Source organism: Rissa tridactyla, chromosome 6 (genome assembly GCF_028500815.1).
Source record: "Rissa tridactyla isolate bRisTri1 chromosome 6, bRisTri1.patW.cur.20221130, whole genome shotgun sequence".
NCBI classification, from domain to species: domain Eukaryota; kingdom Metazoa; phylum Chordata; class Aves; order Charadriiformes; family Laridae; genus Rissa; species Rissa tridactyla.
Window position 1 is genome coordinate 4,071,289 of NC_071471.1, and position 16,807 is coordinate 4,088,095.

At 38.4% G+C, this 16,807-nt stretch overlaps 1 protein-coding gene across 13 annotated transcripts in view; it reads right to left on the reverse strand.

Annotated features, from left to right (window-relative positions):
• The window catches only part of NAALADL2 (N-acetylated alpha-linked acidic dipeptidase like 2), a 647,972-nt gene that overhangs the window by 341,837 nt on the left and 289,328 nt on the right, over nucleotides 1-16,807 (reverse strand). For all 13 annotated transcript variants that reach the window (XR_008467120.1, XR_008467121.1, XM_054206722.1 and 10 more), the window contains one exon: nucleotides 373-523. Coding sequence is in view for 11 of the 13 variants with exons in the window: in XM_054206722.1 (XP_054062697.1) it covers nucleotides 373-523 (151 nt within the window). In the remaining 2 variants the exon portion in view is untranslated. The remainder of the gene's footprint in view (nucleotides 1-372; nucleotides 524-16,807) is intronic.

The window sequence follows — 16,807 nt, forward strand, 5'->3', positions numbered from 1 at the left end:
AAATACTTCTTTCAGTGGAGACAGATCCCGCAGTACCTGCTCTGAAACCATTGGATTAGACTTCACAGGTTTTTAGGGTGTTTTTTTTCATGGGATAAGAATAAGCAGGCAGGAATAATGGTTCGGTGTGTGATTAAACACATACAAAAAGCAACAAAATAAATTATTTAGAATAGACTCTGTGTCAAGAGTTTAGAGTAAAGCACTTTTGAGATTGGATTCCATCCTTTGAGCCATGCTACATCACACAGTGCTCCCTTACTCTGGGTTTCTATTTCAGGCAGGATTTGGTTTAGTGCTTAAACTCCCATACTTACAGTCTACACAGAATTAAAATATCCATTAAATGAATATGCCTTGAACAGTACTTACCAATACTGGCATAACCAGGTGTGGATGGATCTCCTCCGCTGTTCAAGGAAACCATAAAAGCTTTATCAGCAAGATCTGCAGTCTTTGGTAAGTCACAAGGATCAACGTAAAGAAGAACACCGCCAAACCCTGCATCTTCTAACAGAGAAAGCTGAGGGAGCAAAACAACATAGGTGACTATTAACAAACAAGATGTCAGAACACATTATTTAATTACTGTTGAGATGGAGGCTTTATCATTAGGCTCTCACCATACTATGCTATGTACAAACAGAATAAAGACAGGTGCAGTTCCAAACTGCTTGTAATAAAAATACAGCAGCTATTCTTTGAAAAGACAAAATCAAAATGCCAAAACACTAATTCAAAGTCATATTTCACAATTCATGTCAAAAGTTACTTTCAAGGCCTAATGAGCATCACAGCTTGAGTTGGTAATTGTAATTAGCCTTTCCAAAAATCTATAGATCTGGGGCAGCAAATGAGGCAAACTTCCTTGAAGTCAAGGACAAAAAGCATCCCTGCACCATAACTTGCAGCAGACAATAGATCAATTGTGACTGAAATACCTCAGGTTTTCCCTTTCCCTTTCATAGAGAACCGAAAAATATGGGAATCAGATGAAAGTGAATTGTAATGTGATAAAAACTGCCATGAAATGAGACCTTCCTGTGTAACGCTCTGCATATTTGGAATTGACTGAGACTACAATGACAGAAAACTGTATTAATTTTTCAGACTGAAGTAACTCTGGTATTTAAGGATTATCTTACTATTCACTATGCTCTACTGATGACTTTCAAAATGGCTGCAAATGGTCTGAGGAATGATTGCAAGTATTTGATGTTTCTGGACTACACAACTCTGTAGGAAACTGAAAACTTGTTACTATACTTCCATTTCTCAGTTCAATTGTCCTTCTCCGTCTGTCTTTTAGACGCTTCATTTTTTTCTGTGTATATATATATATTTTCAATTTATCTCCTAGCTGCTGGAATTTTTTTATGCTTATATGTTTATGCACAGTTCCTCGTGGTTTTACAAGTATGTCAATTACATGAATATACAGCATTCAGATTAAGCCTCAAAAGCATTTGATGTTTAGTTCTGCTTTTCCTGAAAGTTGACAGAAAAAAAGGTATAAAAACAGCAACCAACTATTTGCCATTCCTATAAGTAAACACATCCAATATTGTGATTCGCCAAGTTTTTGACACTATAGTCTGAATTCAGATAAACAGATGCAAGTGAACCTGTGAATCACCTGTGCAATCCTACATATCTTATTCAAACAAGCATTCCCTAGGTGAGAAGGCGTAGTCTCCGAGAGAGCTCTGTTCAGATGAACATGAGCGTGCAGAGTGAGAACATAAGTGACTAGCATAGGCTTTTAAAAATTCAAAAGGTTTAAAAAAATCACAGATCTTAAACGTAATGCAGGAATAAAAATTTCCAAAATGGTAGGTTCATTTATTATCGTATTGTTGTGCTTCCAGTTCACGTTCATTTTCAGGTATCCAGCCAGGATTTGACTGCACAATAAAAGGGGCGGGGACACTATAGGAGAAGCAGGATGCATCATAACTAAATGATGTAACAGCCGGCATTTAAAATAACAATTGTCTTTTCCTCTCCTGCATCCATATCCAGTATCTTTTTATTCACCTTTAGTCTTATTTAATAGCATAGAAGACAGGAAACACAGAAGCAGTCTCTTTTTTTTTTTTTTTTTACGAGAGTTTTAAAAACTTTGTACTTAACAAAAATCATTATTAAATTTCCCTGTTTCACTGAGAGAGGGTAACTACATGGTTGTTATTCACAAAGTGCAGCAACCACTGCTGCCATGGCTACAATCTCTAGTAAGAAGTTGTGTTGCACATGTGAAATTATAAAACAGCCTTCAGATTTCAGCTATAATTGCTGCTTTTTACCTTTCCAACAGTGACATCACAACTATTCCAACAATAAATGAGCATTATTGCTTCCATTTTCATCTTAAATAAGTCAACACCTTAACAGCCATAAAGTAGCCTAGCACAAAGAACCTAAGGAAGGTACAGAATATTTTTGTTTATGTGGTTAAAGATTGCAGATTAAGTCCTTCAGGTAAACTGGCACACATCTACTCAAATTAATGGATTATTTTAGATTGTAGAACCAACCAACAGCAGAATCTGCTCCTTACGGTTTTGGGTGTATGCCTCCTCCTTCTCCCAAAGCCACAAACATCTCAGAATAAAATGGAAACAGAAGAACCCTTCACAGGAAAGCAGGCACTAGTGCCCACTGTTAACCCTTTTGTTGTTTACGGCTGCTTAAATCCTCAGTTTTTAGAGTCACTTTAAAAAACATTAACTCAATACAGTATACTAAATTATCCCATAAAACATTCTGGACTCAGTTTAATATGAGACACTTGTTGCTTTATCACAGGCTCTGTCATGTAACTGGGGACAGATTATCCTTGTAAATTCTACACGCCATAAGGTGCCATTAAATTGCCTTTTAAAGATGATGTGGCCGAAGCGGTGAAAAGACACATCTTTATTTTAAGTAGTGACTAGTGATTTTGTAAGCCTTTATTTTACTCAGGGAGATTCTTATATAATAAGGTAATGCCTGAATGTAAAGTGCAATAACTATAACATCAATAGCTTTAAATAAATTAAGAGGGCATCCTAATAACACATTCAAGTTTCTGGACAGGAGAGCAAGATAACTGATCTGGAAGAGTAAACAAAAGCAATTTCTTATACAGGCAGATTGGTTTTGCTCTAACAGGAAAACTCAGAGCTGCTGCTCCATTTTAACAGCACCATCTCTGAATGCTGCAGTGGTCAGACACTGGGATAGGCTGCCCAGGGAGGTGGTGGAGTCACCATCCCTGAATGTGTTTAAGAGTCGTTTAGATGTGGCGTTGGGGGATACGGTGTAGGAGAGAACTTTGTAGAGGGGGGTTGATGGTTGGACTTGATGAGCCCACGGGTCTTTTCCCGACCTGAATGATTCTATGAAGCCGTTATCTTTTGTATTGGCTCACAGGTAACAGAGACCAGGTCTGTACTCTACATTTGGCCCAAGCTTTACTGTTGGGCTTTGGCCACAAACCTACTGACAGATAGGTATTAGGTCAAATACAAGGAAGTTGTGCATGACTCCGCTAGAAAAAAAGAACCAACAAGAAGCCGCTATTTCTCACAGCTGATTTTAATGTTTCTCATCTCACCTGAGGTTAGTGTACACCTGAATAAACGCTTCATCAGGGGCGTTACGTTAGTGATCTGCATGCAGGAATGAACCTACCAAAGAGAATCGACTGCAGCCTCTGTATATGGAACTCCAGCATAATATGTAAAAGTTATCCTTAAACAACTGGTTATAAACAGGGAAGCAATACAGCAGGTACTGGCCTCAAGTTGTATTTGTTATCTTTCAGCTGAGAGCAGTCTGCCTCGCTGAAAATATTTTCCCTCGGTCTCCTCTTCCCAGCTCAGACTACCCTTGCACATCCCAAGCATCAAAAAGCACAACAACAATCAGGTAATCAGGCTCCATTCTTGTCCAGAGAGTACACTGGACTGGCTACTTGCTAACCACGGAGCCTCAGAAAGATTAAAACCATGCACACTGAGGCATGCAGCTGTTTAAGAAGTACTCTTACTTTCTAGCTGAAAATAAAGCCTGACTGTGTCAGCAGAACTGAAGTTCTGTTCGTGGGAGCCACATTTAGGGTTGAGTTTCAGCTGTCATTTCCTGGGCGAAGAGCAGAAAAACACATCACGCTTTGCTCTCATCTGGATTACTACAAGTAAGAGTGCAGAGACAGCTAAGAAAGGGCTAGCTATTCTTTCAATGTATCCGAACACCCTATCTTCTCTGATCCAGCAAGACCCTAATGGCTTAAAGACAATTAAATGAACACGGCATCTTTTCTCTCCCTTCAGCTGATTCCCAGTAATAGTTCTGTTTACAAATGATTTATAAAGCAGTAGTGCAGGATCAACTGAAGAGATGCATCACAACATACTATATTCCTAAAAGCGATAGTTAATAATGATTATGAACACAGCAGAAAAAAAAAAAAGATGACGCAGGTAACTGTGGGTTATATCAACCTACCAATTACATATTAAAATAGTTTCTCATTATTAGTAATTCTTCCCACCATATTTGCAAGTGGTCCCAAAATACAGCTAAACCTTCTCAGAACCGTGCTGTGCACTGCCTAGACATCCTCCATCTTTGCGAAGCCTCTCTGCAATCAGTCACAGTGTTATAGGTGCAGACAGTTACAGTATCAGCATTGCAGTTTGTCTCCCTCCCTCTCTGCTTCTCCTGGTGAAGGTCATCCCTTCCCTCTCCCCTTTATCCCTCCCCTAAAGTAGTACTGGCTCTGCTTTATAAGGTATAATACCAGCCCCATTACTGGTAAATATTGCCTCTGTAAGGCTTCTTGAGTCTGCTTTCCATGCTGGTCCATTTATGTGTCTTGATCCACAGTAATGACTGAACCACTGATTAGTTGGCACAGAAGACTTATTTCACAGGAGGAAATATCTCAGTATATTCCTGCAAGTTTAATGAAAATGAGATATTGAGTAAACAAGAGGCAGATCCTGCTAATGCACCACACTGAGAAGGCATTAATAAAATCTGGAGAACTTACCCCTTAATGGAAGGGGGAAAAACCATGTAAGAAATCACAAGAGAGAGAGAGACAGATGGAAAAGAATATAGAAACTTGGACCACAAATTAGACACCACAAAATCTAATCTCAAGAAACATAGCGGTGAAAATCCTGTTCACTAACAGGTGTAACAACTTGTTAATTTATCGAATGGTACATTACGTAAGATAACGCAGTTCAGTACAGGACATACTGGCTTACAATTCTATATAATAAGTGACTGTCATCATGGCAGGTTCTATCCTTAGTCAAAACAAGTAGCACTAGCATTGTGCCTGGAAAAGTTAATTTAAAATACAGGAACTCTCAAATGCATTTCACCATTTGGATATTCATCGACAAGAGTTTTTCAGCATGTGATAAATCGAACTCTAGCACTGGAAAAAAAAAATGAACCAGATCTCTTCATTTTCCTATGGGTTCCTGTCTGTTATGTCTTATTTCTAATACCAGGTTCAACACAAATCCAGTGACATTCTCTTATTAGATCTAATTCTGCTTTCAACTATATTACATAAGCCTTCAGACTTTCAATCATTACACAATGGTTAAAATGGATCAGTAAATAAAAGAATATAAACTAGCTGCACAATGGTATTTAGGATTTCTCTTTTGCCTAGTTATCATGTACTTCAAATTACGCTAGCATAATATTGAAAAGTCTACATCTCATGAAGACCTTTAGCACACCATGCTGCCTTAAGCCAAAAGTGCCTCATGTAGTTCTCATCTTCAGGAGGCATTCATGTGCATGTATTTGACATTACAGAAAGTGCAAATCTTGGTTGCACCCTCACTCCTCTATGCAGATACTTACATTAATAATTAAGCTGTTCATTGAACCTACTCACATGTTCTTGAAGGCCTTTCTACTGTATCACCACAACGTGGCAGAAAGAGGCTCCTGTGATAATCAGAATCAAAGTAATTATGTCATACACGAGGAGCTTCTGACTGATGTCAGTACCATGAAGATTATATACCCAACCCCTGTGAATTCAGTTATATGAAAACCTTGACATTTCAGTCACAACTGAAAGTTGCAATAATTAAAAAGGAACTAAGAGGCTCTGGAAAGGGGCGCCTTTGGTATACCAAGGCACTAAAGCTTTAAGTGGCAAATTAAGCAAGCATTTCTCTTCTTTCTTAACTCATAACCAATTTTATTGTTAAAAAAAAAGTATATCAAAATATGTCTGTGTCTGGCAAAGTAGCATAACCCTAAATAAAGAGATTACATGCTTTAGCTACAGGCACTTATAGAATGCTTGAGCATGGAAATTTTTTTAGGCTTAATAGAGCTGTTTGCACTCCTTAAATCTGCACACAAAATTACGAAAATTATACTTTACACAATGTCTGCATTATTGCAAACCACGTCAGAGTTCATTAGACAATAAAAGCCTTTAAGTGTCAGCTCCTGACAGTACAGTAAAATTCATACTGGACTATGCTATTATTCTAGCTTATGTCCTCTTCCATAGAACTTCAAGTCAATTCTTCCTCTTCCTAAAACCAGATTCACAACTGCATTGTTTATTACAAGGCCATTCAGGTGCTAACATAGTAAAACCTGGACATAACACATTCATAAAATAAAAACTTAATGGATAATCCCGCTGATGTGGTATTTGCCCCTTCTAGGTAATCCACACAAAAATGCATGCAGAATTTTATATTCGAAGTCCTAATATATATGGATCATTGGAACAAAAAAAAAAAAACAAACATTTTAAAGAAGAAAAACTAATTAGCAAAAAACCCAATGCAATACGTACAATAATATTTCAGAGGAAGAAAGAAAATATCTAAGATACAGAAAAAAATACATACATGTACCTCTTACCTATGAGTCTGTTTAAAATCAAGCATATTAGAAAAAATGCAAAAGCTGTATCTCCTATTGTCATCACACGTCAGTGGCATGATCGGCATTAATTAGAAAAATAACAGTAACCAGTTTTTAACTACTGCATTTTTCAGTTCGCAGTGCAATATGAAAAAGACATGGTTCATTATTCTGAGACACAGCTTTACTAGCTGGACAGGATACAAGTTATTAATTACTCTTTTCTACTGAAGTTCCAATTAAAATCATGACGCTCTGAAAGGAACTCCCATCTCATTTTACTAATTGGCAGTACGTAAAATTACCAAGCAAGGGGAAAGTGCCATTTAAACTGTTGGAAGACCTCACTGACATAACATCTTTTTATTTCTGAAACAGATTGCTTGAGTAGAAAAATAAGACTTTGCATACTGCAGATTTAATTAGATGCCACCGTCCTCTCAATTACCTACTATAATACATGGTACTTGGAAGATACAGTGGTACCACAAACAAGACTCAAGGCAGAAAAAAACCACCTAGGTACACATATCTACATTTTTATACTACTCTCCCAAGTTGCATATTTTTAAACTACTCTTCCAAGTTGCATATTTTCAAACAAGTAAGGTGGCAAAGGTCCATTTTGGCTTTAGCTTCATTTTTTAATACCACACTTAATGTTTAATCATGCTTCTACATTTCCCATCACAGAGATCTAGGGACCGTTTTCAAAAAAAGAATTCTGTGGCAAAACACTATCTGAAGAGATTTTGGCTTTTGCTGTTCAACCCTCAAGGTGCTGCGTTAAGATAGTAAAAGAGATGGAGGACATAGCCGGTTTAATGGCTGCCTACTGGGGATGATGAAAAGAAGTATATTTTCCTATTCAGCTCAAACACTGTCCTTGTCTAAGGAATGACACTATTGCTACATCGAACAAACAGGGCTGGGAAAAGGATTAAGCTGCATAAAACTTCAAAAAGCTAGAAATGCAGACAACGGCGATCTCATAAATGACGGGCTATTCTTACAGAGGTTACAGAAGGCGGAAAACATATTGCACTGGAATTAAACAAACTACTCCTGTCTTGCAGTGCCATATATGTCAACAACACAAAATCAAATACGTGCTTTGCATGATGGCAAGACCTTAAAACATTGTTGTACTTACTATCAGACAAACGATAATACGAAATACATTTATTTGTGGAAACACCTAAGATTTTTTCAAGACATTTTTATTAATCACTTTCCAAATGGAAACTATCATTCACAATTTTCAATTTTCAGAATTTTATCCTTTTTATATCTAAAAATGATTTCTAAGGAGAGGAGATTTCCCTCTTGTATCTGAGTGATGGAGCTGCATGGCAGTGAGGAGTAACAGCTACATTGTACATAAATTTACCATCACTTGTATTTTTAACTGCATTCTTCTCTCAGATTAGTGCTATTCAAGGGCTGCAGACTTTTAAATTATAACCACATAAAAAGTGATTTGTGAAGGTTCATGAACATCAGCTTTTACAAGTAAAAGAGTAAGGTAAGTTGTTTTTCCTTACTGCAACTATCTTAAAAAGTAACTACTGGAGGGGAAGTAAGACAGGCTTCAATGCTCCCAGCCCATCAATTTGGAGCAATATTGAATCTCCATAATAGTTCAATCCCTTTTTGTGCTAGATGTGGCCATGAGGAGTCCTTGGAACCCTTCGGCCCCACTAGAAGTGCTCTTGCAGTAAGAGGAGCAACTAAGCTGTCATGCAACGAAACGTGCCTACCCAGCCTTCCCACAGACCTCTCTCACACACCAGTCATCCATTTCCGTATGCATAGCTGACTCTCTTCATTCTGAGGCAAACAAGCAACCCCAAACCCTCAAAGACAGCAACAACATGATCTCAGATGTCCCACACATTCTAATGATGCTGATCTGAATCCCTGCTGGAAAATTATTCCCCATAGCTAGGGATCTGTCTGTGACAGAGCCACCTTTACATTTCCGATGAGCTGTGCTATATTCAAAAGCCACAGAATGGCCACATTGTCTAGAGCACCTGCATTTTGTAAAGAAGCCCAGCAGCGCTGTCTGAACGTGGAAAAGATGGTATATAGCTACAAAACAAAAGAAAAAGGAAAGCAAAGAAAATGCCAGCCAGGCAGTCAGCACTGGGAATCACAGTACACATGCAAAGAACAGCAGCTTATACAGTGCAAAGCTGAGAGAAACTCACACCAACAAAAGGAATAAAGTGCTGAATAAATCAGAGCTACCATAAATTGGCCGAACTCAAACTGGATCATGAGTTTCCAAGCTCTCATGTAGCATGCTGAAACACAATTCAGCTTGTTGTCTACTAGTTTGACTAGAAATCTAGGCAACTAGTCTCTGGACAGCCACAGTAGTTGAGGAATACACCTCTTGAGACATTTTCCCCCCCCATCTCTAAACCAAAAAGCAGTTTGGTTTAATCCTGTAATCCTTGCACAGTAAAATTTATAACATCATGGTCCTGAATATGGTATTAAGCTTACAAAGAACAGAATGTTTTGTCCCATACTTTTTCCTGTTTGCTGTCTGCTCATCTTCTACACAGTTTTATCAAAGAAAAGTAATTTGTTACACATCAGCGGTTTTTAAAAATGGAATTTTTCACAATAGGGTACTTGGACAATTAAACATAAGCCAGATATACTGCCAGTTCCCTGCACTAGATTTTAGGAACTTTTAATACAAATTGAGTGCATACTTTATTGCCAGATCTTGCTTACCACCGCTAAGAAATTCACAACGTTCGATCTAATTAAAAATGAAATTGAACTACAATTCCCTAGAAACAAGGGCTGATTGGACTCAATAAGCTTTACTTAATTTATTTCAGAAACAAAATAATTGAATTGCTTACAGTCCAGAAAAAATGCTTCATTATTTGACGAGTATATAATACAAAGTCTTTCATATTGCTATTGCATTCCTACATCTTCAGGAAATACTATTCACTTTTAAATAAGCATGTAGAGCAGCACTGTGTGTATAATAAGTATCATTAAATATTCAGTAAACATTAAAAAGAAGAAACAAACAGACTGGATGAATGTCCAGATGAGCAACCTCCAAAAAGCCAATAGCGTTTCCTAGTTCATACTGAAACTGTTGTTTCTGATTATGATTATTTCAGTCTATGTTTAGACTCTATTATCGAGAGAATATTGCTGAAGATCTGTCATACAAAAAACAATTACACAAAGATACAATTATAATCTTGGTAAATCATCAGGAATAAACTGATTAGACCCTTAGTTGTATTATATGCATTCTACCAAAGTTTTAATCCTAAATCCACCAAACTGCCAATACAGTCACAAATCTGCCAATTTCCCCTGACTTTTTTTGTGTATTTGTTTTCCTACCAGCAAGATGAGGCAATGTCAGCAGATGCAATTTACAAATACTGTTCCCAGCACAGGGCACTTCTCATACAGAGAGCCATGGACATCCCCATCCTGCACCTCATGCAGGGCACAAAAAACACAGGTGGTTTTCTCTGGCAAGGAGGCTGCAACCTCACTGCTCCAGCAGCCATACTGCTCCCCATAATCATTTAGGGCACCTAGTCCCTACTTCAGGGAGGTCTCAGATCTCTGCAGACCCTTTCTCCTCACCATTCTTGAACCCAGCAGCAAGCTTCCAGCCAGGAGACACCCCAACCATGAAACAACTTATGGCAGACCAACTTTTAGTATCAGCTTGGATGTACCCTACAGTACCCGGCTTCGCTTCAGATCTCTTGCAATGGTACTGCTGAACTACCTGGTGGCTCACACTCAGGGTAGGGCACGTGGATAGCCATTGCTTCCTTTGCACTCTGCCATACTGGGTTTCCACAAGGAGGGTGAACACGTTCAGAAAACAAAACCTTCCCAGAGCACTTTGGCTCCTCGCTGTTGCAAATGTGGTTTCCTTTACATTGAATGAGCAGCCCTTGCCCTGAAGATCTTCCATGAAGCAGCCCACCGCCAGCAGCAGCTCCTGCATTAACATGGCCCACCGCCCCTCACAGGCTGACAGGCCCCACCGCTCCTTCTGGAAGCTTCTGGGTTGCCAGGCAGATTACCTGGGGCAGCGCATGGCTCGGCCAATCCCGCTCGTGCTAGGGGCGGGGTGTTTCCTCATTGGTGCACTCAAAGCCACGGGCTCCCGCTCCTCACGGCCTGGGCCCATGGCTGCGGGGTCTCTCTCAGAACACAGCCGCCATTGTTCTTGCTTTAGAAAAATATATTTAGCCTGTGGTGTTTTTTTCTCTCCTTGTTTGCTGCTAACCATAGCAATAATGACACACTAACAATGCTGTTAACAGGGAGAGGTTAGACTGCAGTACCCTACGCCTTACAGCAAACCGATGAACAGGCTCCCACCCTGCACTAATGCAGAGGACAGGAGCTGAATTCCCATCGGATGCGGTGGCAGCTCCTATTTTTATCTCTTAAAGTTACAAATTGAACCCTGAACTGTCATCCAAAAGAGCAGTGCTTACATTTACGAGTGGTAATACTTCATACTCAGTAAACAGCACCACAAATAAAGTGCAAATAGGTGCATTAAGGGGTTTTTACCTGTCACTACAGTAAGAGCTAGTAAATATATAATGTGTCAATTGAAAATTATTGCTGCCTGTCCATTAACCTCTTTACCTTCCATCAAAGATGAATTTGCATTTTTAATTTTGGAGAATTCTTCATTCTTTAAGAAACCTGTATATCGAGAAAAATCTTGATCACGATTCCCATGTTTTGCCTTCAAAATATACTACTGGGACGGACCTACAGAGAGTCACTGGAGCCACTGTGGGTGGCAGTGGGGGAAACACACTCGCGCAGGCATTTTTCCTGGTGGTGAGCTGCTACCCCTTTGGTATAGACTGGGACTGTCACCCGCTGCCAGTGGACTGGTATCTGCATCACAGAACTGTCACGTTAAAACTGGTAACCTGACAGCAGGCAGGAAAATTTAAAGATTAAGAACACATAAATCATAATTTTGTTTTACTGAAGTTATTTACATTGGTCGTAGATACATTCAACTGAAGTCAGACCAGATATGTAAATCTGAGCTTTAGTGTACTTGCCTCTGATTAAGTAATGGAGCTATCCTCATACTCTGACATTTATGAGTCAAGTTTTTTGTTAAATTCAAGGCCATACTCACAACAAAATCTCAAGGCAGTCTCATATTAGTCTTAGGAAAAAAAATAAAAATGCTGAAGCGTATCATCTAAGTGCTGCCAGCAACCAAACATCAGTGAGTACGCATCAGGCTTGTTCATCCACTTTCAGGCTACGGAGTTGAGTACTCTCTATTTCTCAGTTACGTGCAGTACGAATCAGTAACACGGGGGTGTGTTTTCAGATGAAGGGAGAAGCAGCCCCTCTGACAGGGAAGGAACAGCTACGCCTCAGTTCACATTGCAAGCGTCAGCCTTCTAAAGTCATTCAGCTCACTGCAGACACGGGTGCTCTGCCCGTACAGAAACCCCTATGGCTACCTAGTGGTGTAAATCATCTACTGAAGGTACGGGAGAGGACAGAATCTTGTACCTTAACCTCAGGAAAGGGATCCTCAAATTCTTATGCTGTATCTGCTAGGGGAAGTGCCAGGTGGGCTGAGAGACTGAAGTATTAATACAAGATGTCCTACAACATAGTAAACAGTAGAAGTCTGTGTGTTGCATGCACCTAAAATCCAGGAATGTGTCCTCTTTTGTGCATTTGATTTACCTTAGCTGTTTGTTACAACTGCTCCTGGGGATTCTGGGTCATTACTATTGTTCGCTCAACCTCTGCATTAATTCCACATAATTGCCTGCATTTATGAATGGTTTCCACAAACAATTCTCCAAACAAGGCAGGCTTTGGACATTTAATGGCCCCAGAGCACCAACCAAAGCAAAAGTACACACAAAAAATAGAGACAACAATGTAGAAAACACCCTTATGTTGCTTCTAAAATTACCAGTTAAATAATCAGCAAGACTAAGGAAGTAAATAAGCAGAGAGAAAGGGAAATACCTACTTGCATAACCCCCGCACACACATCGTGCCCCATATGCAATGTAAACTCATAATCTTTGATTCTCTCAACAACCTGTTCTCAACTTACACGTAGCCCATATTTGGGATATCTTTGGGGTACCTCAAGTATATATTTTCCAGTACCAACACTGAAAGTCAGTAATGTTGAAATGCAAATGGCCCAAGTCATCCTGCCATCTCCGAGACCAAAGTAGGATTATGACTTTACTAGCTCCCTGAATGTAGGTGTTATATTGTATCTATCAAGGTATTAGCACATGTTCTCACAACCCACATGACAATCGGTCACAGATTTTTAATTAAGGCACATTTGTTGCCTTGAGTAATTACTACGTAGGACAGCTGTTAGATTGTTAAAATACAACTGCCTTCATGAGATCTGTGCAACAAAAAAAAAAAAAAAATCCTTTTCACTTATTTTATTATTCTTGCAATTATTATCTTGTAAGCTTCTATGAAAAGCTAAGTCTCTTTCATTTAAAGTACAAAACATACTCTCTGCTCAACTATTTTCTGGGGTATTACATTGTATCCAGGTTTCCTGCTTTTAAAATAACGCCTGGAACATAATATAACAGTCTCTTTAGATATTGTATAACATTGTTATGCATTTTTAAATTTACATTTGGTTTCGTTTTATGTTTCTAAGTGGAACATATAATGATATGGAGTATGCTACATGTAAGCCTCAGGCATATCTATATATCAACTAGGAAAACTGCATATTATTAATTGGCTGATGAATATTTTACTTTCATTTATGGAAAAGACCAATGTTTAACTACTTGGTTAGTCTGCCTTTAAGTAAATCAATACTAGGAATGAATTTATTTATCTTCCTCATTAGAAAAACAGTCACAATCCAGGAATGATAAAAGAAATGATCATAAAGAATGTGCCCCAGTGTATAAAGTTATTTCAAAAAACTATAAATATTAAAGAAGTTATTAAAAACCTTAGCAATAAAAGTTCTTTATAAATTATCAGTACTAATTTCCACTCCTAAGCTCCCCTAGAAATCCCAAAATTAAAAATTTGGCTAGTTTCCATTTTGTTTCATGACTGACATTTCAGCAACTAGAATTTTTTTTCCCAAAAAAATTTTTATTCATGAACTGTGCTACACAGAATATATCATGACCATATCTTTCACATTGAACACCAGGGTCCATAGCGGAATACGTAATAAAGCAAAGTGCCACTTTGTGTATAACTCAAGTACAGCAAAACTGCAGGAAATCCACACAAAAGATACCTCAGCTGAAAAAGTCAATGTTTGCAGCTTTTGATTCTTCCTAGGTCCTTTCTTTTTCACTGCTTTCCATGCACCACATCAGTAAAATGGAGCTTTGGCTCCTCCTGTGACCTACTAAATAGCCCATTTCACCAAAATGAAATAGCAGAAAGAGCTACGTGAAGGAGGTCCAAGGTTGAAGTCCTTGATGAGAACAGGGATGGCAGCTGTATTAGTCTGGCGGTCACAAAGGACTATGAAGTCGCTCATTCACCATCAGTTAAAAAAAAAAAAAAAACAACCCAAAAAAACCAAACCCAAACCTAACAACCCCCAGCTCTTCTTCAGTAACACTAGTATACAATTAGTTCCAGAACATCAATCCAAAATTATGCCCTTGTCTTGTCATAAAATATGGAATGAAAAATATAAAATGTGAAAGAGACATCCAACTTACTGTCATAAAGATTTTAATATTTTTTTTTTCTGCAGTGATTGGGAAAGGAAGACCCCAATACCAAAACAAGGTCATATGAAAGGTGGTTAAGAAAGATGGGTTAGAAACGCTATTGCTCCCTGTCACTCTTCTCAACTCGATCATGGACACCAGCCACAGTAAAGTCATTTTTGACTTTCTCTGACAATTTTTTGGGGAAGGCAAGGAAAGACGAAAAGAAAATATCTTTCAAAACCTTGCATGTTAAAAGCAAATACAGTTCCCCCTCTGATGGGCCCACTGAAAAGATTTAGCACCGCTTACAGCTCCTAGAACTCCACTGAACTGCCTTCTAAATGACAACACCACAGAATACTGTAGTTAGAAGACGAATGAAAAAGAAATACATTGAAACCCACGATCAATCAGCCTCTGTTACACCACTGTTTTCTCTTGAGACAAAACTTTCAGTAGAAGTCTTTAAAGCATACACAACTTTACTCCGGAAAAAGCAAAAATAAAAACAAAATCAAAAGACTCAAATAAAAGCTGAAGCAGAACACAATATCGTGCTGCAAGGCCATGCAATGAAGGAATGGTCTGACAGACAAATGAAGACATTCGTATCCCCTGGTGTTTAGCATCATGTATCTACAGAAAAACAGGGAATAATTCCAAGTTCAGACAAGAATTTTTTCTTGCAATGTCTTTGCAATTGAGGCAAGGAGCAAAAACAGCATAAACAGAAATTTCTGTTCTCATTATTTCTTTTTCTCTGGTGAGAGATTGGCAGTCATAACTAATCTTTGTACTTAGCATTGCTTGTAACTGGTCACAAAGGTGAAAAGAAAACCAGTTCAGGGCTACAAGGCAGGCTTACTTTTGCATCACTTATTAATGGAAAATGCAACTACATCCATTATATTTAGAATAGTTACTGAAATTGTTGTGTCTAAGTCTGCACCAGCCTTACACCAACATAACGCTTAATTTCAGTAAACTTGAACCAGTAAGACACTAAGAGAGTCAGGCTTTGTAACCTTTTATGTGAGCTGAATTCTCTCAGGAAATGGAAAATTGTTTAATATACATAAAATCATTATGATTCTTTTTGATAGTAAATGCTAAAGATTAATCCTAAAATAGACAATGTACATAAAGAACAGTCCATTGTAGAAGCACAGACAACTGAGACCAACAGAGAAACAAATTAATTAATGCCCATCTTTCCAACAAGAGTCTATATGCCGACAGGAGACACTGAATAGCTAAGTACTTCTGTTAAGATACTTAAAGCAGGATGACAGAGGGTTTAAAATCTAATTTACCTTTTTGAATTTTTGCCAGCATCTATTAAACTGTCCTTTCAGACAAGATTTCTAAAGAGAATGATCGGTTCATGTGACGTTTCATGAAGATACTGAGTTTAGAAGGCAGCTCTGACAGTAAAACCCGTCTCTAACACAGCTCAGCTCTTTGCACCCCATAAAATAATCTTTGATTACTAGAAAGTAACTTGAGACTTTGAATTCTGTCTTAGAAACGTTTATATTAATTTCAGCTCACAGTCACTGATGTCACCATCTAAAATCTCCTCTGGATCGGAGTACAAACATTTGTGTAACTTCTTCTGAGTACTGCCATCTCTGTAACACCCTTCTTTCAGAAGCCAAGTCGACACGCTGGTGATAGAAAACACACTGTAAAACAGGGCACTAAGTCAACAGGTTCTTACTGGTTTCTAGAAAAGTGGATAAGCACAATCTATTAGAATGAACTGATTAATTTACCCCAGCTGGAGAAAGAACTTTTATGTAAGAGGTCTGCTTTCCAACAATAAGCCCAAATTTTTCTATTTTTTTGACCTGGTATTTTTTAGAACACTTACTGCTGTGGTTTGTTTCTGAAGACCCAAGCAATTTTGATAGGGAACAAAACAGCTGTTATTTTCCAGATGGCACTGTTAACTAACGATCAGTCTTCTTGAATTAACCTATTTACTCGGATGCCCTTCCACAGCAAAATGGTCAATAAAATTATTTTTATTTCTCTGTTAACACGCAGCATTAATCTGGGAGGGGGGGTGTGGTGTGTTTAAAAAAAAAAAAAAATCGGCATTTCAACTTTCTGGTCTGCTTTGAAATGTGTTGATTGTG